Genomic DNA, 26,710 nt, shown 5'->3' on the forward strand with positions numbered 1-26,710 from the left:
ACCATACCCCGTTCAAAGGCACTTAAATACTTTGTCTTGCCCATTCTCCCTCTGAATGGCGTACACAAACAATCCATGTCTCAATTGTCTCAAGGCTTAAAAATATATATATTTTTAAATCATTCCCTTCATCTACACTGATTGAAGTGGATTTAACAGGCAACATCAATAAGGGGTCATATATTTCACCTGGATTCACCTGGTCAGTCTGTCATGGAAATAGCAGGACTTTCTAATGTTTTGTACACTCAGTGTACACCATCATTATAAATCCATTATCTAGTTCATTTAGCAGACAATACAGTACCTTGCGAAAGTATTCGGCCCCCTTGAACTTTGCGACCTTTTGCCACATTTCAGGCTTCAAACATAAAGATATAAAACTGTAAAGATATAAAACTGTAAAGGTGGCGCTACAAAGTATTAACTTAAGGGGGCTGAATAATTTTGCACGCCCAATTTTTCAGTTTTTGATTTGTTAAAAAAGTTTGAAATATCCAATAAATGTCGTTCCACTTCATGATTGTGTCCCACTTGTTGTTGATTCTTCACAAAAAAATACAGTTTTATATCTTTATATGTTTGAAGCCTGAAATGTGGCAAAAGGTCGCAAAGTTCAAGGGGGCCGAATACTTTCGCAAGGCACTGTATATGCTTATAAATCCTGTGCATTATTTTATATTGTATGATTTTATAGTATGAAGAATATCATTGAACTTAGCTGAATAAAATATTAAGGATATTTTAAGGACATTCCCGAGCGAGTGCGCAAATGAAATTGCTATGCCGAGTGTAAAAGTGATCATTTGAAACAGGTCTTATATGTTAGATATAGAGTTTTTTGGCAACTTTAGTTGTGAATGATACAAGCCTTAGAATGTCTTAGACATCAAAACATATATGGGCTGCATGATGCAACTATTGGTGATTTTGAAAAAGTCAACAGCAAAACTTGCGCTCTGTTCCTTGCCTCAGGCCCGCACAGACTGGTCTCTCATCTAGTTATAATATTCTCACCCATCGGACTGTTCTCAATTTAGTATTGTCTTTACTAATATGTGAAATTAGTTTAGATTTAGAATGGGTCGTAGGAGGAGATTACCGTCCCGTCACGTGGAATTTGACTGTGGTCATGACTGCCGGTGTGACGGTACCCTACCCGACACTTTATTGTCGACTGTCTCTTTTCATCTCTCTCTTCACGGCAGTCATTTCCTTGTCCTTTTTCTGTTTCCCTCGGTCGGTTTCGATACTCCTTATTGACACTTTCTGTACAATCTTGAATAGTTTAGGAGAACTTTTGCATCCCACATTCTCTGTTGTCTTTTTGGGGTTTTACACTAGTTTCAGACTCTTCAAATCCTTCTCTTAGAAGTAGTTTGGAGTGGCTGCAATGTACTCAGTGTAGGTTGCATTCACTCCGGGCCCATAGATTACTTCCATGATATGACAAATATTTGTAAAGTATGAAAATAGGGCGAACTACCCCTTTTAACGCGCTCCCTCTCCTCACTGTATGTAGATTCTTTATCGTTCTCAGTTTCCCCAAAATTCTTGAGGTCTTCTTTCTTTTCCTCACCCCCCCCCCCCTCTTTCCCGTTCCACTTGTGGATACTTCTCTCACCATCCAGATCATTGCCATCTGCATAATGACTTATATTTCAAATTCCATTTTTTTTTTTCTCCCTCAGTTTCACCATGATCCATGCATTTTTCTGGGGATCCATTTTCTTTTCTTCATCAACCTTGTTCTCTTTCCTCTTCATTTGTTTCAACACTTTCACTGCCATCAATATCTGTCCATTCTTCAACACCCTCGTTGGTCTCCCAATCCTCTCCGGGTTTTCTGTTAGTTCAATTTAACCCTTTATCTCCTTTGTCACAATGTCCTTCATTACCTCTTCCTCTTTGTATTTCCTCCTCCTCCTTCCCCTCCTCTTCATCTGTAACGGCGTTCTTCGTTTGTCGAAAGAGAGTCGGACCGAAATGCAGCGTGGTGGTTACTCATGTCTTTAATGAAGAAAATCGTGACGATACATGAAATAACTAATAAATACAAAAACAACAAACGGAACGTGAAACTTATTACAGCCTATCTGGTGAACACTACACAGAGACAGGAACAATCACCCACGAAAGACAAAGCGAAACTCAGGCTACCTAAATACGGTTCCCAATCAGAGGCAACGAGAATCACCTGACTGCTGATTGAGAACCGCCTCAGGCAGCCAAGCCTATACAACACCCCTAATCAGCCGCGATCCCAAATACTACAAACCCCAATACGAAATACAATAACATAAACCCCTGTCACACCCTGGCCTGACCAAATATATAACGAAAACACAAAATACAATGACCAAGGCGTGACAGAACCCCCCCCCCCAAGGTGCGGACTCCCGGACGCACCTCAAAACCATTGGGAGGGTCCGGGTGGGCGTCTGTCCATGGTGGCGGCTCCGGCTCGGGACGTGGACCCCACTCCATAAATGTCATAGTTCCTCCCCTTCGCGTCCTGGGATAATTCACCCTCGCCGCCGACCATGGCCTAATAGTCCTCACCCAGAACCCCACAGAACTGAGGAGCAGCTCGTGACTGAGGGGCATCTCGGGACTGAGGGACAGCTCGGGACTGAGGGACAGCTCGGGACTGAGGGACAGCTCGGGACTGAGGGGCAGCTCGGGACTGAGGGGCAGCTCGGGACTGAGGGGCAGCTCGGGACTGAGGGGCAGCTCGGGACTGAGGGGCAGCTCGGGACTGAGGGGCAGCTCGGGACTGAGGGGCAGCTCGGGACTGAGGGGCAGCTCGGGACTGAGGGGCAGCTCGGGACTGAGGGGCAGCTCGGGACTGAGGGGCAGCTCGGAACTGAGGGGAAGCCCAATACTGAGAGGAAGCCCAGTACTGAGATGAAGCTCAGGTAGGTAGTAGGCTCCGGTAGATCCTGGCTGGCTGGCGGATCTGGAAGATTCAGGTTGACTAGCAGATCTGGAAGATTCTGGTTGACAGGCTGATCTGGAAGAATCTGGTTGACTGGCAGATCTAGAAGATCATGGCTGACTGGCGGATCTAGCTGCTCTATGCAGACTGACAGCTCTGACTGCTCCATGCAGGCTGACAGCTCCTTGCAGACTGGCAGCTCCTTGCAGACGGACAGCTCCTTGCAGACTGACAGCTCCCTGCAGACTGGCAGCTCCTTGCAGACTGACAGCTCTGACTGCTCCATGCAGGCTGACAGCTCCTTGCAGACTGACAGCTCCTTGCAGACTGGCAGCTCCTTGCAGACTGGCAGCTCCTTGCAGACTGACAGCTCTGGCTGCTTCATGCAGACTGACAGCTCTGACTGCTCCATGCAGGCTGACAGCTCCTTGCAGACTGACAGCTCCTTGCAGACTGGCAGCTCCTTGCAGACTGGCAGCTCCTTGCAGACTGACAGCTCCCTGCAGACTGGCAGCTCTGACTGCTCCATGCAGGCTGACAGCTCCTTGCAGACTGGCAGCTCAGGCTGCTTCAACCAGGCAGGAGGCTCCGGCAGCGCAGGAGAGGAGGAAAACGCTGGCTGCGCTGAACAGGCGGGAGACTCCGACAGCGCAGGAGGGAAGGAAGGCTCTGGCTGTGCTGAACAGGCGGGAGACTCCGACAGCGCAGGAGGGAAGGAAGGCTCTGGCTGTGCTGAACAGGCGGGAGACTCCGACAGCGCAGGAGAGGCGAGGCGCACTGTAGGCCTGATGCGTGGTGCGGGCACTGGTGATACTGGAGCGAGGACACGCACAGGAAGCCTGGTGCGGGGAGCTGCTACCGGAGGACTGGAGTGTGGAGGTGGCACAGGATGTGCAAGGCTAGGGATGTGCACAGGAGGCCTGGTGCGTGAGGCTGGCACCAACTTCACCAGCCGACTAATACGCACCTCAGGACGAGTATGGAGCGCTAACTCAGGTGCCATCAAATCCCCGACACGATCCGTCGGACGAATATGATATCTATAGCACCAAGCTAGCAACTCCCTCATTACTCTCCACTCCACTTTCCCCATTAACTCCTTCACAGTCTCTGCTTCGCTCACCTCCAACATCGGCTCTGGTTCTGGTCTCCTCCTTGGCTCCTCACGATAAACAAGGAGAGTTGGCTCAGGTCCATCTCCTGACTCAGCCACTCTCCCTCTGAGCCCCCTTGGGGTGACTCTCGGGTTTCGCTCTGCGCCGCCGTGTCTGTTTCTCCAACTCCATTCGCCTATAGCCTTCTTCGCACTGATCTAGCGAATCCCATGCGGGCTCCTGCACTCTCTCTAGGTCGGCCGCCCACCTGTCGATTTCTTCCCACGTCGTATAATCCATGCCATTGCTGTCCATAACGTCCTCCTTTCGCTGCTCCTGCTGTCGCTGCCTGTAACCACGCCGCTCGGTCCGTGTGTGGTGGGTGATTCTGTAACGGCGTTCTTCGTTTGTCGAAAGAGAGTCGGACCGAAATGCAGCGTGGTTGTTACTCATGTCTTTAATGAAGAAAATCGTGACGATACATGAAATAACTAATAAATACAAAAACAACAAACGGAACGTGAAACTTATTACAGCCTATCTGGTGAACACTACACAGAGACAGGAACAATCACCCACGAAAGACAAAGCGAAACTCAGGCTACCTAAATACGGTTCCCAATCAGAGGCAACGAGAATCACCTGACTGCTGATTGAGAACCGCCTCAGGCAGCCAAGCCTATACAACACCCCTAATCAGCCGCGATCCCAAATACTACAAACCCCAATACGAAATACAATAACATAAACCCCTGTCACACCCTGGCCTGACCAAATATATAACGAAAACACAAAATACAATGACCAAGGCGTGACATCATCCCCGTTCTCCTCGTCCGCCTCAACCCATCCACTTGCTCTTCTTCATCAACCTTTCTCACCAATTCAGTCGTATTCTGTGTCTGTTCTCGCTCTCTTTTCTGCAGCTTCCTCTTTTACCGTTCCCTTGTTTCACACTCGGTCTTTCATTCTACTGAAGGTTTAACTCTTGATTTCTCTCCTCCATCCTTTGCTGATTATTTCTTAGTCTTGCCACCTCCATCCTCTTCTCTCCTGTCTTCCACCTCCTCTCCGGCTTGTCTCTCCCTCGCTCTCCATCTGTCCTCCTGCTTTTCACCAAGAGTTGGAGTTTGAGTGGGGCGTCTCTCGCCAGTAGCTTGCATACTCTCTGGAACCTTCTCTCCCGCTGCTGTAGGAGGACCACCTTTTCACTGAAACAACAGTCGTCCTGACTGATGCTACTCCACTCGTCCATAGTGAATGTTATTTCTTTATGTTCTCTACTGACTGTTCACTAGGTCTGATTTGGAAGTCAGGTTTGTTTCTTTAGACAAAACAAGTGGTTTGGGCGAAGGATCTCTTCTAAACTGGCTTCAAATAAAAATGCTCTAAAAATGTGGGAGAGGTTGTGTGTGTGATGTGTGTGTGATGTGTGTTGCTAGTTACTACCAAAGGGATGGAAAATTGGATTCTATAACCATGGTAAAAATAAAAACATGGTAGCCTACAGCATAAGCCTCAACATTAGACAACGGACCAATCACCAAATTCTAGTACTTACATTTGATCCTGACTCATTCAATGAGCACAAAGGAACAGGAAAACTGACATCGTTTTCAAGCTAGATGTATTCACGGGAAAACTGACATCGTTTTCAAGCTAGATGTATTCACGGGAAAACTGACATCGTTTTCAAGCTAGATGTATTCACGGGAAAAAACGAAGATATCATTCACCTAACCTCTAACTGCTAAACCCCTTTACCTAGCCAAATTCAGCCTCCTATGTTAGAATACCACCTTCTAGAATATCACCCCATTAAACATCACATCTCACTGTGACATCTGGCTTTGTCGCTCTCTGAGAACCTTTAGTGCAGTCTCATTCATTTCTTATGGTACTATGACCAACCATATTTTTCACAATATAGGCCTAACTGTTCCGGTGTATAATTACCAGTCAAAAGTTGAGACACACCTACACATTCAAGGGTTTTTCTTTATTTTGACTGTTTTCCACATTGTAGAATAATAGTGAAGACAACAAAACTATGAAATAACACATATTGAATGATGTAGTAACCAAAAAAGTGTTAAAAATAAATAAAAATGTAATATTTTAGATTCTTCAAAGTAGCCACCCTTTGCCTTGATGACAGCTTTGCACACACTTTTGCATTCTCTCAACCAGCTTCACCTGGAATGCTTTCACAATGGTCTTGAAGGAGTTCCCACATATGCTGAGGACTTGTTGGATGCTTTTCCTTCACTCTGCGGGACAACTCATCCCAAACCATGTCAATTGGTTTGAGGCAAGGTCATCTGATGCAGCACTCCTTCTTGGTCAAATGGCCCTTACACAGCCTGGAGGTTTTTTGAAAAAAAACTGACCCTTGGCTAGTTTTGAAAAACAAATGATAGTCCCCCACTAAGCGCAATCCAGTTGGGATTGGGTATCGCTGCAGAATGCTCTGGTAACCATGCTGCTTAAGTGTGCCCCTTGAATTCTAAATCAATCACTGACAGTTTCACCAGCAAAGCACCATCACACCTGCTCCTCCATGCTTCACGGTGTGAACCACACATGCAGAGATCATCCGTTCACCTACTCTGTGTCTCACAAAGACACTTTGGAACCAAAAATCTCAAATTTGTACTTTCCTCCAGTCTAATGTCCATTGCTCATGTTTATTGGCCCAAGTAAGTCTCTTCTTCTTATTGGTGTCCTTTAGTTGTGGTTTCTTTGCAGCAATTCGACCATGTAGGCCTGATTCACACAGTCTCCTCTGAACAGTTTATGTTGATGTGTCTGTTACTAGAACTATGTGAAGCATTTATTTGGGCTGTAATTTCTGAGGCTGATAACTCTAATGAACTTAACTCTGAGTCTTCATTTCCTGTGGCGGTGCTCATGAGAGCCAGTTTCATCAATGCGCTTGATGGTTTTTGCGACTGCACTTGAAGAAACATTCAAAGTTCTTAAAATTTTCCAGATTGACTTAAAGTAATGCTGGACTGTCGTTTCTCTTTGCTTATTTGAGCTGTTCTTGCCATAATATGGACTTGGTCTTTTACCAAATAGGGCCATCTTCTGTATAACCCTACCTTGTCACAACACAACTGATTGTCTCAAATGCATTAAGAATGAAAGAATTTCCACAAATGTGGCACACATGTTAATTGAAATGCATTCCAGGTGACTACCTCATGAAGCTGATTGAGAGAATGCCAAAAGTGTGCGAAGCTGTCATCAAGGCAAAGGGTGGCTACTTTGAAGAATCTCAAATTTAAAAATTATTTTGTTTTGTTTAACACTTTTTGGGTTACTACATGATTCCATATGTGTCATTTCATAGTTCTGATAGTTTCTCATAGTTTCTTCCCTATTATTCTACAATGTATAAAATAGTTTTAAAAATTAAAGTAAAACCCTTGAATGAGTAGATGTGTCCAAACTTTTGAGTGGTAAAATATATCATTGTTGTGAGAAACAACATCGCACTTTGTTCAGGTTCGTTAATCCCAAATTAACATTTACCTGAGCCACTCCCAGAATCTATCGAATATGTACTTTGGTTACGCCTAGTTATATCCTTGCCATGATGAACACATCAGCATTGCCTGTTAACACTGTTGTGATGGTAATCCGCCAGTAACACCACAACCAGTCCTACTTTACCTCACATCTCCTAGCATTAATAACCATGGCACTCTTTGGTGACACACATGCACATACACCCGCATACGATCAGATCCAACTGTAATGCCCTGTTCATGCCACAGAGCAGGAAACCTCTTACCCTCCCCTCATGTTCACAAAGCTACAGGATCAAGTTTGTTTGAAAGCGTCTGTCTTTGGCCCATGTAGAGCAGTACCGTGAGCGTGCCAGCAAAGCGCTTTCCCTAAAACCATTTCTGAGATCTCAGTCTAGAGCTGGGGCTTACAGAGAGGGGGGGTCTGAGGAGGGGTAAGGGGGGTTGAGGGTGCTATGGCGGAATGCACCCCCAGAAGATCAAACATTGGTGGCCCGAGCCAAAACCCTAAGCCACATTGATTAAGATTAAATCTGTCTCGTGTTATGCATTTATCCCCCAGTAAATCTCTGGTACCTTCTCTTTCTAAAACCCTAAAAGAGAAAATATGATGCAATACCCTTTTCTCCCTCCTCCCCTTACTCTCTGTCTGCATTTTTTTGATCAGCGTCCAAGTGTCAGAGTCGCCATAGACAAACTCTAACCCCCACCTCTGGCATTTCCTGTCCCCAGGTTTCGGCTACCTGACCAGGCAGCTGATGGGGCTGGCCGGGGGACGCCTGGTACTGGCCCTGGAGGGAGGCCATGACCTCACTGCCATCTGCGATGCCTCTGAAGCCTGCGTCTCTGCTTTGCTAGGAATCGAGGTAAGACTAAGAATGAGGGAGGGGTTTCTATAATTGTTGTCAATAATTTGCCCCTGCACCTGTTTGGGGAGACTGTCTCTACACATTTAGTCCAATCACAGGCTCAGCCAGAGGTGTGGTGCTTAAAGGGCCTTGGCCCAATGTTTCCGTCAAGGGAGAGAGGTGCAGAGAAAGAGAGACCCTGGAACAGTGAGTTGACAGAGAGAGATGGAGAGGTGGAGAGAAAGAGAGACCCTGGAACAGTGAGTTGACAGAGAGGTGGAGAGACAGAGAGAGTCTGGAACAGTGAGTTGACAGAGAGATGGAGAGGTGGAGAGAAAGAGAGAGGCTGGAACAGTGAGTTGATAGAGAGATGGAGAGGTTGAGAGACAGAGAGAGTCTGGAACAGTGAGTTGACAGAGAGAGGTGGAGAGAAAGAGAGAGTCTGGAACAGTGAGTTGACAGAGAGATGGAGAGGTGGAGAGAAAGAGAGAGTCTGGAACAGTGAGTTGACAGAGAGAGATGGAGAGGTGGAGAGAAAGAGAGAGTCTGGAACAGTGAGTTGACAGAGAGAGATGGAGAGGTGGAGAGACAGAGAGAGTCTGGAACAGTGAGTTGACAGAGAGAGATGGAGAGGTGGAGAGACAGAGAGAGTCTGGAACAGTGAGTTGACAGAGAGAGATGGAGAGGGGAAGAGACAGAGAGAGATGGAGAGGGGAAGAGAAAGAGAGAGTCTGGAACAGTGAGTTGACAGAGAGAGATGGAGAGGGGAAGAGAAAGAGAGAGTCTGGAACAGTGAGTTGACAGAGAGATGGAGAGGGGAAGAGAAAGAGAGAGTCTGGAACAGTGAGTTGAGAGATGGAGGCACCCTGTTTTTTATTCTGCATCCTCTCTCTTTCTCTCCATCCCTTATTAATCTATTGTTTCTCTCTCTCTCTGTCCCCAACGCCCAATGTGGGAGGATCCCATGGCCAGTGGCCAGGGAGAAGGGAGGAAGTAACAAGCTTTAAGTTGTACAATCTGAGGTTAATTGTGGGAGTGTGTAGGCTGGGCCTGGAGCTGAACAAACTCTCTGATTGCGTCCCAAATGGCACCCTATTTCGTATGTAGTGCACGATAGGGACCATGGCGTCCTATATAAATAATGAAGAATCGCACTTGAAATAAACTGACGTATTAAAAGACAATAAATGGGTTGGCCAGTGCTGACCCTTGGCTAGTGCTGACCCTTGGCTAGTACTGACCCTTGGCTAGTGCTGACCCTTGGCTAGTGCTGACCCTTGGCCAGTGCTGACCCTTGGCTAGTGCTGACCCTTGGCTAGTGCTGACCCTTGGCCAGTGCTGACCCTTGGCTAGTGCTGACCCTTGGCTAGTGCTGACCCTTGGCTAGTGCTGACCCTTGGCTAGTACTGACCCTTGGGTAGTACTCACAGATGAAGTGCTGATGTAATGTCTAAAACCGAGGGGGAGCAGTGGTCAGAGGCTGAAATAGAGCCTCTGATAAAAGTGAATTTCCAGGCCCCTGAGTCCTGCGTTTGTATAAACTTAATTTATTTTGAGCAAGTGACCGCCTCTATGTGTTGCTGCAGACCGACCCAGGCCACAAACACACACCCTCTGCGTGTTTTCTGTCGTTGGGACAAGAGTGGTGTCCCAAACAGCACCCTGTTCCCTATATAGTGCACTACATTTAACATGGGCCCTATAGTGCACTGTGTAGGGAATTAGGGTGCCTTTTGGGACACAGACAAGGAGATAACCTGCTGAAGCCGTTAGCCCAGTGTGACTTTAAAACCTCCATTAACGAGGTGTGTGGGGCTATATCTCGTAATGTACTGCCTCTTATTAAACACCAATACATTCACCCACACCTCACTCTAATAGTGCACCAAAGAGTGGTATGTACTCTAAATGTTTTGTTATTGTTGTAAACCTCATGCTTACATGATTAAAAGTCAAGTAAACTGTTCCTTTTTGGCATTTCGGTTTACCTTATAAGCTCAACAGAATGGGTAGCAAATTTGGAGGCCCCGCTGGGATTTCTTTTCATGTGCGCACCGGCTAATTGTCCACATTTCTGGAGTAATGAGTGAGAGACATTGAAAGAGTAGCTCGCTGGCTAACCGTGAAGTTAAGGATGCACATGTATGATGAATAGTCATGCTCACTGTTAGTATTGCACTAGATGCTGGTGAAGTTGAGTATAGATAGAGGATACGGCTAGGAAGAGATAGCGAGGTCAGGTTAGACAGGACTGGCTGATAAGAGGCATTGGTGCCTGTGTTATTCCAGTCCTCCCTCCAGACAAGGCAGTAAATAAGCTCTTGGAACCATAAAAGACCGGATGGCTCCGCTCCAATGTGGATCTTGGGCCCGATGCAAAACAAACAGAACAATAACGCTGGATCACGCTAATAAAACGTGGTCACTGCTACCAGCCGCCCCAGACAAAGAGAAAGCAGCGACCAACAGGCGACAGCTTCGATTCAGAGTGACCGGGACAAGCTGGGCGCGTATGAGAGGCCGACTGAAACATGGTCAAATGCGGTCAAACTGTTCTGAACCCACCAAAGAAACCTCAATGCCTGAAGGGGAATTTAAGCTCCACAGTGGACCAACGTCAACCTGTCAGAAGAACTAGAATCTTAACAGCTCTGAGCTGGATCGCCAAAGTTCCTTCAATTTACCACTGAGGGTTATGGCTTGGTTTAATATATGGAGCCATGAAGGAGGGTAGAGAAAGGGGGGAAGAAGAGGAACAAGGGCAGGCTACTCCTGAAAGGATTGGGGCTAAGAAGGTTTCAGGTTTCAGTAGCCAGGAGAGAAGGCAGTTTTGGGGGTCGATGGGTGAGCAAGGCGGGGAGTCTGGAAGTCGAAAAAGAGGCACCAGCCCTGGCCCCATAGGGCTCCCTTCTCGCCCTTCTCTCCAGGACCCCGTCACCAGCCCACATCTGAAAGCTCTTACCCTCACACCTCTCACGACAGGGTCACCAACAGGCCCAGAGAGATCGGAGAATCAAAGGAAATTGGGGAATCATTCGAAGTCGGGGGAGGAAGCTATTGTCATAAACCAGCAAGCTCCAGGGTTTGAGTTTCACTCCGGACGTTGGGCAAGTGGAAAAATGCAGAGCCAGGAACACACGTGAAACGCCACATTACCATTGATAAGGAGTTGGAACACACGGCTCATTAGTCGCCTTTGACTGCCCATGAGCCGCCGCCGTATTTAGACACTGGTGATTGGCCAAACCCGCTGTGTTTTTCATTGCCTCTTCTCATTGGGAAGCCCAGCCAGTCTTTGAACAAGTGCAGATCAGTCCCTCGTTAGTGTGATGGCCGGTTCAACAAGTCTTAACGGCACAAGAAGGAGAACACAAGGCAGGGGGAGACAATAACAGATAAAAGTTCAAATGTCTCTAATCAAAATGGCAGGAAGCGAGTGTTTTATCAGTCTTTGCATAAGGTCCAGTGTAATGGAGATGGAATGCGGCGCAATGACTCTCGCCAGCGGCGATTTGATGAGGCAGATAGAGAGGAACGGGGTTGTGTGTATTTGTGGATGCGTGTGTTAGGTAGTGATGAAGGGGTAATGAGCCAGTCAGCTAGTCTACTGCTTTATTTGTTTGTCACGTCACAGAAGCAGGGCTTTCAGTTATGTTATTCAAGCAACGCGACTAAAATGCATTACCCAAAAAATTCATTGGTCTCTCATTGGCCTAAGAATACGATCTCAAATGTAGACATACTAGGAGTTTAAATAAGTTCACAATCAGGGCCAAACCTCTGGATTGGGTTTACAGCCCCACTGCCTCCCGTGTGATCGTAGTCTGTGCATCGAGCGTTTTACTGGCCACTCCACAGTGAGAAACATATTCCCCCGTTTTATTGGCAGGTTAAGACAAGCTTTGCTTTAATGAGCATTGGGTTCCCTTTGAAAGTGGTTCGGATTAGGTTGGGGGAAAAAACTGATACAAATTGGTGAATGGACTATACAGGCCTTTTTTTACCTCACCGTTTGAGTGCGTAATCGCCAAAGCCTCTCTAGTTAAATTTCTCATGAATGATGCATTGGCGACGATGCTAGTCAACTCTGACCTCGTGACTAATTGAGTGTAGTGTGCAAACAGATGTTGCGCCCTCTCATCCAAATTGTGGTCGTTAGCAATTATTTGATAAACAACAGGCTAATACGCTAATTGTTGCCAGTCGCCGATGAGGTTATCCTCTGTGCTTACCCTCTAGCTACATTAAACATGGTCCGTTTTTGTCTTTCTCTGGCTTTGGCGTTTCACTCTCTTTAGCGAATGGAAATGTAACAATGCAGCAAAAAAGGTTACCTGCTCTGCTCGATAATTAGTTAGCTCGTTCAATTAGCATATAACGTAATCAACTGGTGTCAGTGGTCGATCCAACGTACATGCAAAACAAACAAGAAAACAATAGATGCCTTGTGTCTCGAGTCTGCTGAACAAGTCGAATTCCTCCCACCAGTGTTATGGTTTCACTGCCTTCCCCAGAATGTTTTTTTTTTTCATTCCGGGGCCACATTCCTTCAGAGCCTCTGGTTCGTGTGGTGTCTCGAATTTGTTGGCTTCCCCCTCATGCGTTTGAAGGCTTGGATTTACACAATGCAGGCAGCAACGGACACCGTCTTCCAATAAAAGCTATTCTCTCGCTCTCTGTTGGAAAAAGTTGATGGTTTTCTTGCTGTGAAGATAGAGAAGAGGGAGGATGGGGGGGGGGTAGAAACTCAAATAAAGGCCTTGCATCACTGTGGATGCCGCGGGGAGCGCCGTGTGTGTCATACCTGCCAGATAGGCCCGGAGTGTGCTGACAAGAGCCATTAAAGTTTACAGCTGCCCGTCAAGCTGACAGACAGACAGCCCCCCGAGCCCCCCCAGCCTGGCCCCATGTGGGGACCCCCTCCCTGGTTACGGTGCCAGGCCAGTCTGGAGGCAGCGGGTCTCTGGGGGTAGTGGTGGGGCAGGGGAAGAGGGGTGGGGGGGGGGGGCTAGTGGTGGAGAGATGACTTGGCTGGTAGGGACCGGAGGTGAACACAAACACAATAGGGGGCATAGACACACACACACACACACACACATTTGTGGATCTTGGCTCACTATTGTAAAAATGAATTTCTCCAACTTTAACAAAAGGAAAAAGAAGGATGAGTAATAGGGAACTCACTCAGCAGTATTTCAAGGGTCCCTTAGGGTGACCATATCAAACAAACCAACAGCACAAATGATGCAGCGGTCAGTTGATTCATATTGTGCCCCCCTTGTGCCAATCATTTTGTAAAAGCCGGATCTCTATGACAAGACACATCATTCATCATTCCGATTTCATCATGGGGGACAACTAGCAGTTATCTGACAAGGGCAATGATTGGACTGTACCAAATCAGCAGTATTAGTGGGGTCCTTGAAGACCATTGATATCAGAGCAGTGTGAATATGGATGATATACAGATATTAATACTGTGAAAACAGTTTTTCTGTAGGGGTGCTTTGAGAGGGAACTCCTTCTGTTTGGTGGGTATGGTGCGTCACTTAGGACCTGGTGTGAGTGACCCCCAAAGTGAACAAAGTCCTCTGTTGTCTCTTATGCGCATGTGTGTGTTGGACAGCCCCCAGACCTTGATCTTAGTACAGACACACAGGTTCGCGTTTCCTCTAAAGCCGCTGAAATTGCGTTGCAGCCATCCATGTGCACCACTGCTGTGCCGCTCAAGGGAGTGAATGATAGGGTATTGGTGTGTGTGAGGAAGTGTGTGAGCATGTGTTTTGTACAGTACCCCAAACCATTCTGTGATTCTATGTGTGCGGGTCTGCTGTTTGTTCACCCGCACCCACGGGCAATTACTAATAACCCATCCGCAACCATCCGACTATATGTGATAAAGTCTAAATCTGGGAGCCGCACTCGACCCTAACCTACAAATATAGAAAATGCGCTGTTCAGTCAAAGATAGATACATGCAGCTTCTCTTCTGTTGCCCTGGAAGACTAAATCAAGCTCACCAGAAAATGTGTCATTGATATAATGAATGCTTCGATGTTGTTGACGTCGGTAAAGTTTTCTCATTCATCTCTGCTTCTCTCACACAGCAAAGACATTTAGGGACCAGGGAGAAAACGCAAAATGAACTGGAAAAAAAATTCTCTGTTTGTCCCTAAACGGTTTTCAGGGAATTGCTGTGAAAATGACCCGACATGTTTCTGATAAGATTTCGCTTTGGCTTGGATGCATATTTTATGTGTTTGAAAAATTATCTGCTTTTATAATGCTGATAACGATTGCACATTTACAGATGTCCCCTAACCCTGCATTCATTCTCTCAAGATGCTAAAATATAATAGTGTTCCTCCACTCCTGTTCCCGAGTTCAGATGTACAATCATCGCACATAACATCTTTCCCAAATATGAGGCTACTGTTCTGGCCCCTCTCTTTAATTTCAACTCTCCATTTCACAGCTTTCTCTTATTGAACGAAACTCCGACATGGTTAACTTTTCCTGCCCAAGTTCCCTAAAGGTGATTGGCGTGTGTTTGGTGCACGTACACTTAGGCCAAGAAGCTTAGGCTTACGCACTTAATGGCAGATCAAAATAAGGAAATTAAAAAACTCAATGTAGCCTTTAGATATGAATTGCACAAGAATGATACATTTATGGCTTTTTTTTATGCTTTGTTTTCTCTTTATTCAACCCGCCCACCCCCACCCTGCCCTTCATCCTCACTATATTTCATGAGCCTAAACCCACCCCGGGGGACTGCGGATTATTGCGTCAACACGCGCATCACTGGTGTGTGCGGCTGTGTGTGCGTGTACTTGTGCATATGTGCATGTTTGTGTATGTGTGTGTATAATGCAGCTTGTCGTGCCACAGCCAGGATTAAAGTATCCCTCTCTCTAGACTGGCCTCTCCCTTCACACTCCTCACCCCCTCCTCACCCTCTATTTGTTTTAATTAAAACAAAAATTCCAGCTTGGGCCGAACGGAACCGACCGGCGATCCCTTTTTCCTCTTCTCTCTTCTGACATTCTCTTCTTCTAATGTTTCAAGCCTTTTTCTACCTCCTCCTCCACTTTCTTTTCAGCAAGGTTATGATAGGGCAAAAAGACGTCTGTGTGCCTATATTTCGTCCCGTGTTTATACATGGAAGTATTTGGGTCTTTATTTTAATGGTTCTGCTCACAAGGGGGTAAAGAAATGCAGCGCACACAGTGAGCCAGAGGAAAATGTAATCATTCCGGATTGGAAAAGCAGGTTGGGGAATGCCCTGTTTCCTTCATCTGATTCTCCTAACACTCAGAGTATCCGTGTGTGTGTGTGTGTGTGTGTGTGTGTGTGTGTGTGTGCGCACGCCTCAAGTGAAATTAAATGTTATTGGTCACATGCGCGAATACAACAGCTGTAGACTTTACAGTGAAATGCTTACTTATGAGCCCATGTCCAACAATGCAGAGTTAAAAAGTAAGACAAATATTAGCTGAATAAAAACACAAGTAAACAAAAGTAATACAATGAAAACAATAACAACGATATATACAAAGAGTATCGGTACCAAGTCAATGTGCAGGGGTACGAGGTAGTTGAGGTAATACAGTATACATGTAGCTAGGGGTAAAAGTGATCAGGATATATAATAAACAATCAATCAGGATATATAACAATCAGGATACATAATAAACAGAGTAGCAGCTGTGTGTGTGTGTGTGTGTGTGTGTGTGTGTGTGTGTGTGTGTGTGTGTGTGTGTGTGTGTGTGTGTGTGTGTGTGTGTGTGTGTGTGTGTGTGTGTGTGTGTGTGTGCAGGTGTGACGTCAGCGTGTGTGTGTGTCAGTGTAACGTGTGATTGTGCATAGAGCCAGTACAAGGGAGTGTAAAACAAGTACAATTGTTTTTCAAATACTGTAATAAAGGGAGTCAATGTCAATAGTCGAAGTAGCCATTTGATGAACTGTTCAGCAGTCTTATGGCTTGGGGGTAGAATCTGTTCAGGTGCCTTTTTGTTCCAGACTTGGCGCTCCGGTACTGCTTGTTGTGTGGTACCAGATACAACAGTCTATGACTTGGGTGGCTGGAGTCTTTGACAATTTTCAAGGTCTTCCTCCGACACCGCCTGTCATAGAGGTCCTGGGTGACAGGGAGTTAGTCCCAGGTGATGTATTAGGGGGCCATGCCAGGGGCCATGCCAAATCTTTTCAGCCTCCTGAGTTGGAAGAGGCGTTGTCGTGCCCTCTTCACGACTATGTTGGTGTGTTGGGACCAATGTAGGTCCTTAGTGACGTGGACACCGAGGAACTTGAAGCTCTCATCGTCGGTGATCAGGCCTACCACCGTCGTGTCATCAGCAAACTTAATGATGGTGTTGGAATCATTCCCGCCCACGCAGTCATGGGTGAAAAGGGAGTAAAGGAGGGGATTTAGCACCCCTTGTTGAGGGTCACCGTGGCGGATTCGATGTTGCCTACCCTCAACACCTGGGGACAGTCCGTCAGGATGTCCAGGATCCAGTTGCAGAGGGAGGTGTTCAGTCCCAGGGTCCTTATCTTAGTAATGAGCTTAGTAATGAGCTTAGTAATGAGCCATGACCTTTGAAAGCATTTCATGGCTACAGATATGAGTGCTACAGGGGGTAGTCATTTAGACAGGTTGCCTTGGCGTTCTTAGACACAGGGACTATGGTAGTTTGCTTGAAACATATAGGTATTACAGACTGGGTCAGGGAGAGGTTAAAAAGGTCAGTGAAGACACTTGCCAGCTGGTCAGCAGATGCTTCCTGGTAATTGGTCTGGCCCTATGGCCTTGTGAATGTTCACCTGTTTTAAGATCTTACTACGGAGAGCGTGATCATAGCTGTCCGGAACAGCTTGTGCTCTCACACATGGTTCACTGTTGTTTGCCTTGAAGTGTGCATAGAAGGCATTTAGCTCGTCTAGTAGGGTGCGTCACTGGGCAGCACTCAGCTGGGTTTTCCTTTGTATTCCGTAATCGTTTGCAAGCCCTGCCACATCCGACGAGCGTCAGAGCCGGTGTAGTAGGATTCGATGTTAGTCCTATATTGATATTTTGCCTGTTTGATGGTTCGTCGGAGGGTGTAGCGGGATTTCTTATAAGCGTCCGGATTAGTATCCTGTTCCTTGAAAGCGGCTGCTCTAGCCTTTAGCTCAGAGCAGATGTTGCCTGTAATCCAAGCATCTGGTTGGGATATGTACGTATGGTCATTGTGGGGACCTTATTACTTATTAATGAAGCCAGTGACTGATGTGGTAAACTCCTCAATGCCATCGGATAAATCCCGGAACATATTCCAGTCTGTGCTAGCAAAACAGCCCTGTGCCACCATCAATTTGTGGTGGTAAATAGTCAGCTACAAAAAATACAGATGAAAACTTTCTTGGTAAATAGTATGGTCTGCAGCTTATCATGAGGTTTTCTAACTCAGGCGAGCGGAACCTCGAGGCTTCCTTAATATTAGAGATTGCGCACCAGCTGTTATTAATAAAGAGACACACACCATCACCCCTGATCTTACCGGACTCTGCCGTTCTGTCCTGCCAATGCATACAAAAACCAGCTAGATGTACAGTACATTATCATTGTCCTTGTTCAGCCATGACTCAGAGAAGCATAGTATATTACAGTTCTTCATGTCCTGTTGATGGGATAGTCTCGAATGAAGCTCATCCAGTTTATTCTCCAGCGATTGCACATTTGCCAATAGAAAAGAGGGTAGAGGCGATTTATTCATTCACCGCCGACTCATTGAAGTAGAAGTCCTCGTCCAAATCGAGGTTAGTGATAGGCTGTTCTGATGTCCAAAAGCTCTTTTCAGTCATAGGAAATTATTAAACGTTACGCTTTTTTTTTTTAATAAGCACACAAAAAAATGACACAAAATAGCACAATTGGTCAGGAGCCTGTAAAAAGACTGCTCCGGCGCCATTCTCTTCGTGTGTGTGTGTGCGCACTGTATGTGTGTGTGTAAAGCGGGACCCAGCACAAAGCACACATTGTAGCCTGTGGTGTAGAGTGGCTCCTCGAGTGGGAGGCTGCAATTCATCTGTGAGCCTTTTTTGTTATTGAATCAAATTGTTCTCCACCGCTGGACTGGCTGGGTGATTCAACACTGGGCAGAGGTCCCCAGTCAGAAGTAGTCATCCACAGAGGGGGGGGGGGGTTCTGCTATCGCCGTGTTGTATCTAACCTGTCACTCACTCCTGTGTGCGTGTTGTCCGTCCAGTTGGATCCTATCCCTGAGGAGGTGATGCAGCAGAGGCCCAACCCCAACGCTGTCCACTCCATGGAGAAGGTGCTGGAGGAACATGGTGTGTGACCCTTTACTCTACTCACCCGGGAAACAGTCCCACTCTATGGGCCACAATAGAGCTGGGACGATAAACACAAAATGATTTTACCGATCACTTGGCGAGAAATGTGAAGTTAGAAATTAAATATGTTTTCTAATATGGGTGATTGTTAATGGGACAATTGATGGCTACAACCATCAAACTAGTAGTAGTAGTTTCAAAAAGTATAACTGTGGAGCACATTAATGTTATAAACGGATTCTATTTATCGTTATCGCATCAATTGAGCCAATTTATTGCAATATGGATTTATTTTGGTACATATTTCCCAGCTCCAAGCTACAATACAACCAGCAAATGATTTTGCCATTTGATTTGCCAGCGTGCATTTACCATAAAGTAAACAGCAGCACTCGGCCCTGGATAACAGACGTTGTTTGACATCTTGTCCAGTTGCTCTATCTAATAATCACCTTTTGACCTTTGTCCTGTCGTGTGTTGTAGGTAAATACTGGCGATCTCTGCAGCGCGGGGCCTCCACACTGGGCCACTCTCTGAGCGAGGCTCGTCAGTGTGAGACGGAGGAGGCCGAGACCGTCACTGCCATGGCCTCCCTCTCTGTGGCCAACAAGCAGAGGAGGTACGTCTCTCCCAAGGCAGTGTGTGTGTGTGTGTGTGTGTGTGTGTGTGTGTGTGTGTGTGTGTGTGTGTGTGTGTGTGTGTGTGTGCGACAACGGTCTATGGTTGTATAGAGTATGGTTGTGCTGTTTGTGACACGTGTCATTGTCCTGTCTTTCTCCAGGAGTGAGGAGGAGCCTATGGAGGAGGAGGTGCCTCTGTAAAGGGATGACCACGCCCCCTTTACCATTCAGACACCCATTTAGTCCTCAGCCAACCACTAACCTCCGTTTGAATTTGACCCCAATCCTTGGCCCCTCCCACGCCCTGTCTAGAAGGCACATCAGCCCCGGGGGGGACAGGGGACAATGTTGAGCGGTTACGAAACGGAAACAGAAGACGACACTATCTCGCTCGTCCGGAGTGGACGGACTAAAAGGCCGCCGATATGTTGTACTGTCTCTATGTAAGGAGGCAGAACACAAGGAGCCTCGGGTTGCCAGGTTTCTTCGGATCTTTACTTCAGGACCAGTGGGATCTAAGGTGACCTTCAGTATCCATGCTTTTTTTGTAACAGACACACTCTCTGTCTGAAGTACCACTCCAGACACCGAATTTCTAAGTTAGCACTCTTCTTTCATTTTTCTTTATGTCGTTTGTTCCTTTTTCCTTTCACTGAAAAACAGCAACAGCGCCCTATGATATAATTCCGACACTGTTTACGAACTTTCAGTCGTTACCATTCACAAAAGACTTTAAGAAAAGAGAGACGTCGCAGGGCTTGCTGAAATTTCTGGCCAACTTTTTGATTGGCGAAAGCAGACATTTTTTTGTGTTGCAAGATAGGTACAAAGCGAGGAAGAGAGAGAGCACGATGGACGTGTGACCAGGTCTTCTGGTTCGAGATGACAGACAGTAAAAAGACTGAGTTTGTGCCTTTTTTTCCCAGCCTGGTGGATTCTACGATGAACTCACGACGAAGAGCTTTGCCTTAAATGAGTTTTCGAGGGGAGAGAGGTGCCCTCCTCTCACCCTCACACCTCATCCCCTTATGTTGTGGCGAGACTGGAAATGCCAGCACGATGGCACATAGACAGAAGGCCCTTGGCATGTTTACCCTGAATTCCCTGTAGCCCACTGTCCCATCCCTGTTCCCTTTGACCTCGTCGTAACCCCTTTACTGTCATTTAGAAGGTAGTTGCCATGCTACACAGGGACTAACATGGTTAGTCTTTTTCAGTGGAACTGAATGTTTGAATCATCGGTTGAAACATCAGCCAATGATGTAGCGAGCTGGTATATAAACCCTTAACCAAATACACGTCACCTCTTCGAAAGAGTTAGCTAGCATGCACTGTAGTCTGTACTAGAGAGACTTGCCATCTTAAACGAGAATGCTGTTCAAAAATAGTAGTAGTAAGACAAGAAATTAAGCCAAAGCGTGACGTTGCTATCAGCGCAATAGTCAGGATCCACGTAAATATTGTAAGCTTATAAGACAGATTTTACTATCATGACTTTACATTCAAGGTTGTTCTCTGTGAGGGAATTAGAACAGTTGCCCCATTTTTGTTAACTTTCACCCCTCACCTTTCAAAACGTTCTAATGTCACAATGTTCAGACGATCTTACAGTCATTTAGGGGCAGAAGATACAATGAGCCGTTCTTTTGGCGTTTTGTTCACACAAAAAAATATTTGTCTTTGTTACCATGGTGACAGAACAATTAGACGGACATACCACCTCTGTGAGTTTTCGGAGAGGAGCAAGTGGCACCCATGTTCTCTGTCCACACAGGTGCTCTTCAAGTCAGGTGTCAGGTGCTAGCGAACAGGTTCATGCATGTGCGTGTGTACGTGAGTCACGTCGCAATCCAGTAAGCAAACTCTTTATACACTCAGACACAGTTGTCATAGCTACTGCTAAGAGTGTTTGGGGTTTTTTTTGGTACAGGAAAGTGTATTCAATCTTGTGTGAGACACATTAAATAACTGTATATACAATACATTTGCACGCATGCTGTCCAAAAACTTTCTTACCACATACAGTTGACTTAGTTCTCAAACACCTATAGTGCAGAATATGGAGAATGATCCGTATACGGTGTATTGAACACCCACACCCCCAACTCATGTTTAGCCTCTGGGCAACTACCTTCTACATTATTCCATTGAAGTCATAATCACTTGTTTCTACTTTTGGTAAAGGAGGAAGAACTGGGGAAAATTTATGTTGTTTCTGCATTGATCTTTCTTCCGGATTTTTCCAACGCAGTTGTTTTGATGACTACTTCATTTGTGTGGTTTTTACCAATATTTTTTGGTATTTTTTTATTTGTTTTCGTTTTTGTCCTTGTCTTTTGAAGTGGACTTCTGTGTCTCTGGTTTCTGTACTTTTCATTTGTATTCCTGTTGTTTTTGTATTATTTTCAGTTCTTTCTCTCTGTTACACTTTCTACAGTTGACTTGTCTCACGACCAAGTGAGAGTTCAGTTCCTTTTCATGGCAAAAGGATCTGGGGTTGTAAGGGGAGGGATGGAGAGAGATGGGGGGTGGAATTGCAAATATTTCTACTTTGTATAATGATTCCAACAATTGTGTATTTACTATACTGTCTGTTCATAGTAGATTTATATATGACAAAAAAAATGTAAAAGTATATTATATATTATAACATATTACAATCTTGTTTTGGGAGGAAAAAAAGTTAGTATTGCAAGGTGATTTGCTCATGTTTCATTCGCTGGTCTGGTTTGGCACTTCCTGGTGTTGCAGAGGGCACTGCTCATTATTCCTGGATGCCTTGGCTGAGGGTTCAGTACAGTAGCATCCCATTTGTTTCTTTACAGTGTACACCACTGACTTAGGCTCTATTCATACTTGACACTACATAGAAAAGTTGAAAGGTTGTTCCCAAACAAGGGACAAGTCACTTGTTTCTGGAGCTCTGATGTCCCCTCCATTAAAACACTGACAAGCATGAGTTTACAGTGTGAAGACCACTGGTATTGCACACACTTACATAGGTAACATTTTCTGACCAACAACCAAACACTTTTAACTGTGTTTGTAAAACCTTCTCTATATTATCTATTAAAGGATGTGTAATTCAGTAGGGTTTGCCTTGGAATGACATGATAATTACACAAGGGTTGCCCTGTAATGACTAAACACTATAAGCCCAAGGGTCATAGTTAACCCATCAATAGTTCCCCTCTCACCCTTTAACCTCACCCATCCTGCCCAAACCGCCCCTCTCCTTTGACGGCTGTAGAAGATGACTAGTGAGGTCAAGGATCATCTCAATGGACCCAGTCTCATCCAAGGGGGCAGACTATGAGTTAAAAGTCCAGTCTGCGTCTCAATTGTGGTTGCTGTTATTGTATTGGGGGCCTTTTTTATAAGCTATCATCCAGAGCTCTCCCAGGATGCTTAGAAACACCAGTCACAGCAATGGCCGCCATGGCTTAGTCACTTGTATTCAAACAATATTTTTTAAAGGGACTATATACTGTCTGGTTATCAGCATGTCCAGATAGTCATTTGAACATGATCTTAATCATGCTCAACAAAAGACATTCCATTTTGTTTTGTTTTTAATTGTTTTATCATGGGGCATTTTTCTTCTTCTTCTTCTCCTCCTCCTGCTTTTTATCCTCTCCTCCAAACCAGGCCTGAGGATTGTCTGTGGTTTATTAGAAGGGCCTGGTTGTTGGGTTACTGCACTCTTCCACCACCTCTGTAACATATCTGCATGGTTTGTGTGTCTGCATGCCTGTCTCTGTCCCTGTAACATATCTGCACAAGGAAAGAGCACTGAATGGACAGAAGTACGTTTTTTTACAACAACATCGGGATTTGAGAACGAGAGCATGACGTGGGAACTCGTTCTTTTGCTCCTCTGTTTTTTTCTTTCTTCCCGGGAGCGACGATGAGGAAGAACGATGCTCCCTGTTGGTCTGACAGATATGCTTTTTACCTGTGAAAATGTTCAACAACAAATTGAATGACTTTGAATATTTCACAACATCTTTATCTAGCACTTGTGACATACAGACAATGGATTTTATTGTATTTATGTAGAAAAACTGTTTTAGGGAAACTAAAGACGGGGGAAAACTGCATAGACCAACTGATTTTTATTCTGGGGGGGGTGTTATCATTTGAGGGACGGACGGGTTTTGTTTCGAGACATCTGGAGATATCAAAGGGCTCTGTCCAGATGAATGGTCTATATCGTCGTCAGGGTTGTCCATTCCATTTCAGCCAGTAATATCTGTGACCACTGTGGTTTAAAAAAAGAAGAAAAAAAGAACAGTTCTAGGTTTACAAAATGTATGACATGCATATTCTGTTTTTTGAATTGTCTTTATCTCTCCATTGTTACAGAATAGTGCTTTTTTTCCTGGGTCCTTTCCTCTAACATTTTCTCTTTGAAATCTACACTATAAAATCTAATGTTTTGGAGAAAAAAACACTGTCGTGTTGTTATTTCCTGGTTGGATATGGTCAGATGAGTGGTCTTTGGTTGAACAAAAAAAGGAAAGGCTAAGTGATTGTAATGCAAACTCGAGGCCCATGTTGAATCATACATGAATCGGTACTTGAGTCATGTACCCAGATACTCACAAACTTCAGTGCCTTCAGAAAGTATTCACACCCCTTTTTCCTGAATTAAAAATGTATTACCTGTAGATGTTGTGCCACTGATCTACACACAATACCCCATAATGTCAAAGTGGAATTTTGTTTATAGAACATTTAAGAAATGTATCGAAAATTAAAGCTGAAATGTCTTGAGTCAGTAAGTATTCAACCCCTTTGTTATGGCAAGCCTAAATAAGTTCAGGAGTAAAAATGTGCTTAAAAAATGACTTAATAAGTTGCATGGACTCATTCAGTGTTCAATAGGCTTTGAATGGTGTATCAATACACCCAGTTACTACAAAGATACAGGCGTCCTTCCTAACTCAGTTGCCGGAGAGGAAGGAAACCGCTCAGGGATTTCACCAATAGGCCGATGATGACTTTGAAACAGAGTTTAATGGTTGTGATATGAGAAAACTGAGGATGGATCAACAACATTGTAGTTACTCCACAATACTAACCTTAATGTCAGAGTGAAAAGAAGAAAGTCTGTACAGAATAAAAAATTATCCAAAACATGCAACAAGGCACTTAAGTAATACTGCAAAAAAAGTGTCAAAGAAATGTACTTTTTGTCCTGAATACAAAGCATTATGTTTAGGGCAAATCCAACACATCACTGAGAACCACTCTTCATATTTTCAAGAATGGTGGTGGCTGCATCATGTTATGGGTATGCGTGTCATCGGTAAGTACTAGGGAGAAATTGAATACAGCTATAAGCACAGACAAAATCCTAGAAAACCTGGTTCAATTTGCTTTCCAACAGACACTGGGAGACAAATTCATCTTTCAGTAGGACAATAACCTAAAACACAAGGCCAAATCTACGCTGTTGCTAACCAAGACAACATTGAATGTTCCTGAGTGCCCTAGTTACAGTTTTTACTTAAATTGCCAAGAGTATCTACGGCAAGACTTCAAAATGGCTGTCTAGCCACTGATCAACAATCAACTTGACAGAGCTTGAATTATAAATCTTTTTTTAAAAGAGAAAATATTGTACAATCCAGGTGTGAAAAGCTCTTAGCGACTTACCCAAAAAGACTCACAGCTGTAATCACTGCCAAAGGTGCATCTACAAAGTATTGACTTGGGGGTGTGAACACTTCTGTAAATTAGATATTTCTGTATTTAATTTTCAATAAACATTTATAAAACATGTTTTCACTTAGTCATTATGGGGTATTGTGTGTAGATGGGTGAGAGAAAACAAATCCATTTTGAATTCAGGCTGTAACACAACATGTGGTGTAAGTCAAGGGGGTATGAATATTTTCAGAAATGATAGTTCTATAATATGTCAATTGTGATGAGTTAACCCACAAAGTACATGCATAGAAGGCATTTCTTAGCCGCTGTGATGTCGCAAGTCAGCTTTTTGTTGTTGTAAATCTGTGACCAAGCAAATAGTAGAGGGACACATTCATTATGCTGGAAGTGGTTAGAGAATGGCTAGGGGACATTTTTGACCCTGTCCCAGTGTATGAGAAAACACATTCCAATCCACACTTCAACCAAAATATTTTGCACTGATCTTGAAAACGAGGTGACACCCTGTGAATACTTACAAAATCGTTCTACCACTACAACTAAATAAATGTTATGCTTCAATATAGGAATACCTCCTTTCTCCTTTTAAAGTAATTCTAGATCTGAAAGGGATGAATTGATGAAACCGAAAGCCAGAAAACTATTTTTTACTTATCAGTAACCATTTATATATATATTGTGAATGTCAATAAGCAATCTCTAAATAGTCATTTACACATTTATAAACACTTAAATTATTTATTAATGACTTGTAAAATAATAAGTATGTTCACAATTTGTATGTGGTTTATCATTTAAACCAGTTATAAAGTAGTTATTGTCAACTCGTAAGATGATTGATTGATTAATGTTTTTACTCATCATTTAAATGCAAACGTGTTTATATATTTCATGAATGGGATATTTAGTCAGTGTTAGTGAGTGTATTCATACATGTGAGCACCTGCATTTACTAGTACATCATGTTGATGATTAATGTAGATTCGTATAACCAACTTCTTTTACCGTTGCATGTTTTAGGTTATTTGTAGCCATTGGTGGAGAATCAAGTACTGTCTACTAAATGGTTATAAGGATCTATCTTAATCATCAACTAATATGTTAGTAAGTGCATGTATATTCAGATTTTCAAATGCACTAATGTTAATAAATATCCCATTCATGACGTAACTGATTAGAAGTACATTATTAAGCATTTACAAATTGTGAACATACTATGATCAAATACTTTACTAATTACAGTACAAATCATAAATACGTACTCTAAAATAGTGTTTTTTTAAATACGTAAATTACTATTTAGAGATGACTTATTGTCATTTCCAAATGTAGGAATAATGATTCAAGCTGATAAACAAGCTGTTTATGAATGGTTTATTAACCAACCTTAATATAAAGTGTTACCTACTTAGGTAATCGCTTACAGATCAGTGACTACCTCAAGGAAGGTCAGATGGAAGGATGCATCTCTAAATTATTGGAACAGGCCCCAGAATCCTACAGTAGGTATTTAGTATACTGAAGAGAGCAGCTCCCTTAACCGTACTGCCATGTGCACTAGCAGTAGAGGCTTAAGGTGTCCGCATGCTTCCCAGCCTAAACAGTTCGGAACAGTTTGAACAGTTTGTGCACATATTATGACAACATTTTGTGAAGTTTTTGT

At 44.4% G+C, this 26,710-nt stretch overlaps 1 protein-coding gene across 4 annotated transcripts in view; it reads left to right on the top strand.

Moving 5' to 3' along the window:
• The window catches only part of hdac4 (histone deacetylase 4), a 216,077-nt gene extending 192,255 nt beyond the window's left edge, over window positions 1-23,822 (top strand). For all 4 annotated transcript variants that reach the window (XM_031805646.1, XM_031805647.1, XM_031805648.1 and 1 more), the window contains 4 exons: window positions 8,298-8,431; window positions 18,664-18,748; window positions 19,235-19,370; window positions 19,533-23,822. In XM_031805646.1, the coding sequence (XP_031661506.1) occupies window positions 8,298-8,431; window positions 18,664-18,748; window positions 19,235-19,370; window positions 19,533-19,572 (395 nt within the window). In that variant the 3' untranslated portion in view covers window positions 19,573-23,822. The remainder of the gene's footprint in view (window positions 1-8,297; window positions 8,432-18,663; window positions 18,749-19,234; window positions 19,371-19,532) is intronic.
• Window positions 23,823-26,710: the final 2,888 nt, after the last annotated feature.

The sequence above is a fragment of the Oncorhynchus kisutch genome, linkage group LG26 (genome assembly GCF_002021735.2).
Source record: "Oncorhynchus kisutch isolate 150728-3 linkage group LG26, Okis_V2, whole genome shotgun sequence".
NCBI lineage: Eukaryota > Metazoa > Chordata > Actinopteri > Salmoniformes > Salmonidae > Oncorhynchus > Oncorhynchus kisutch.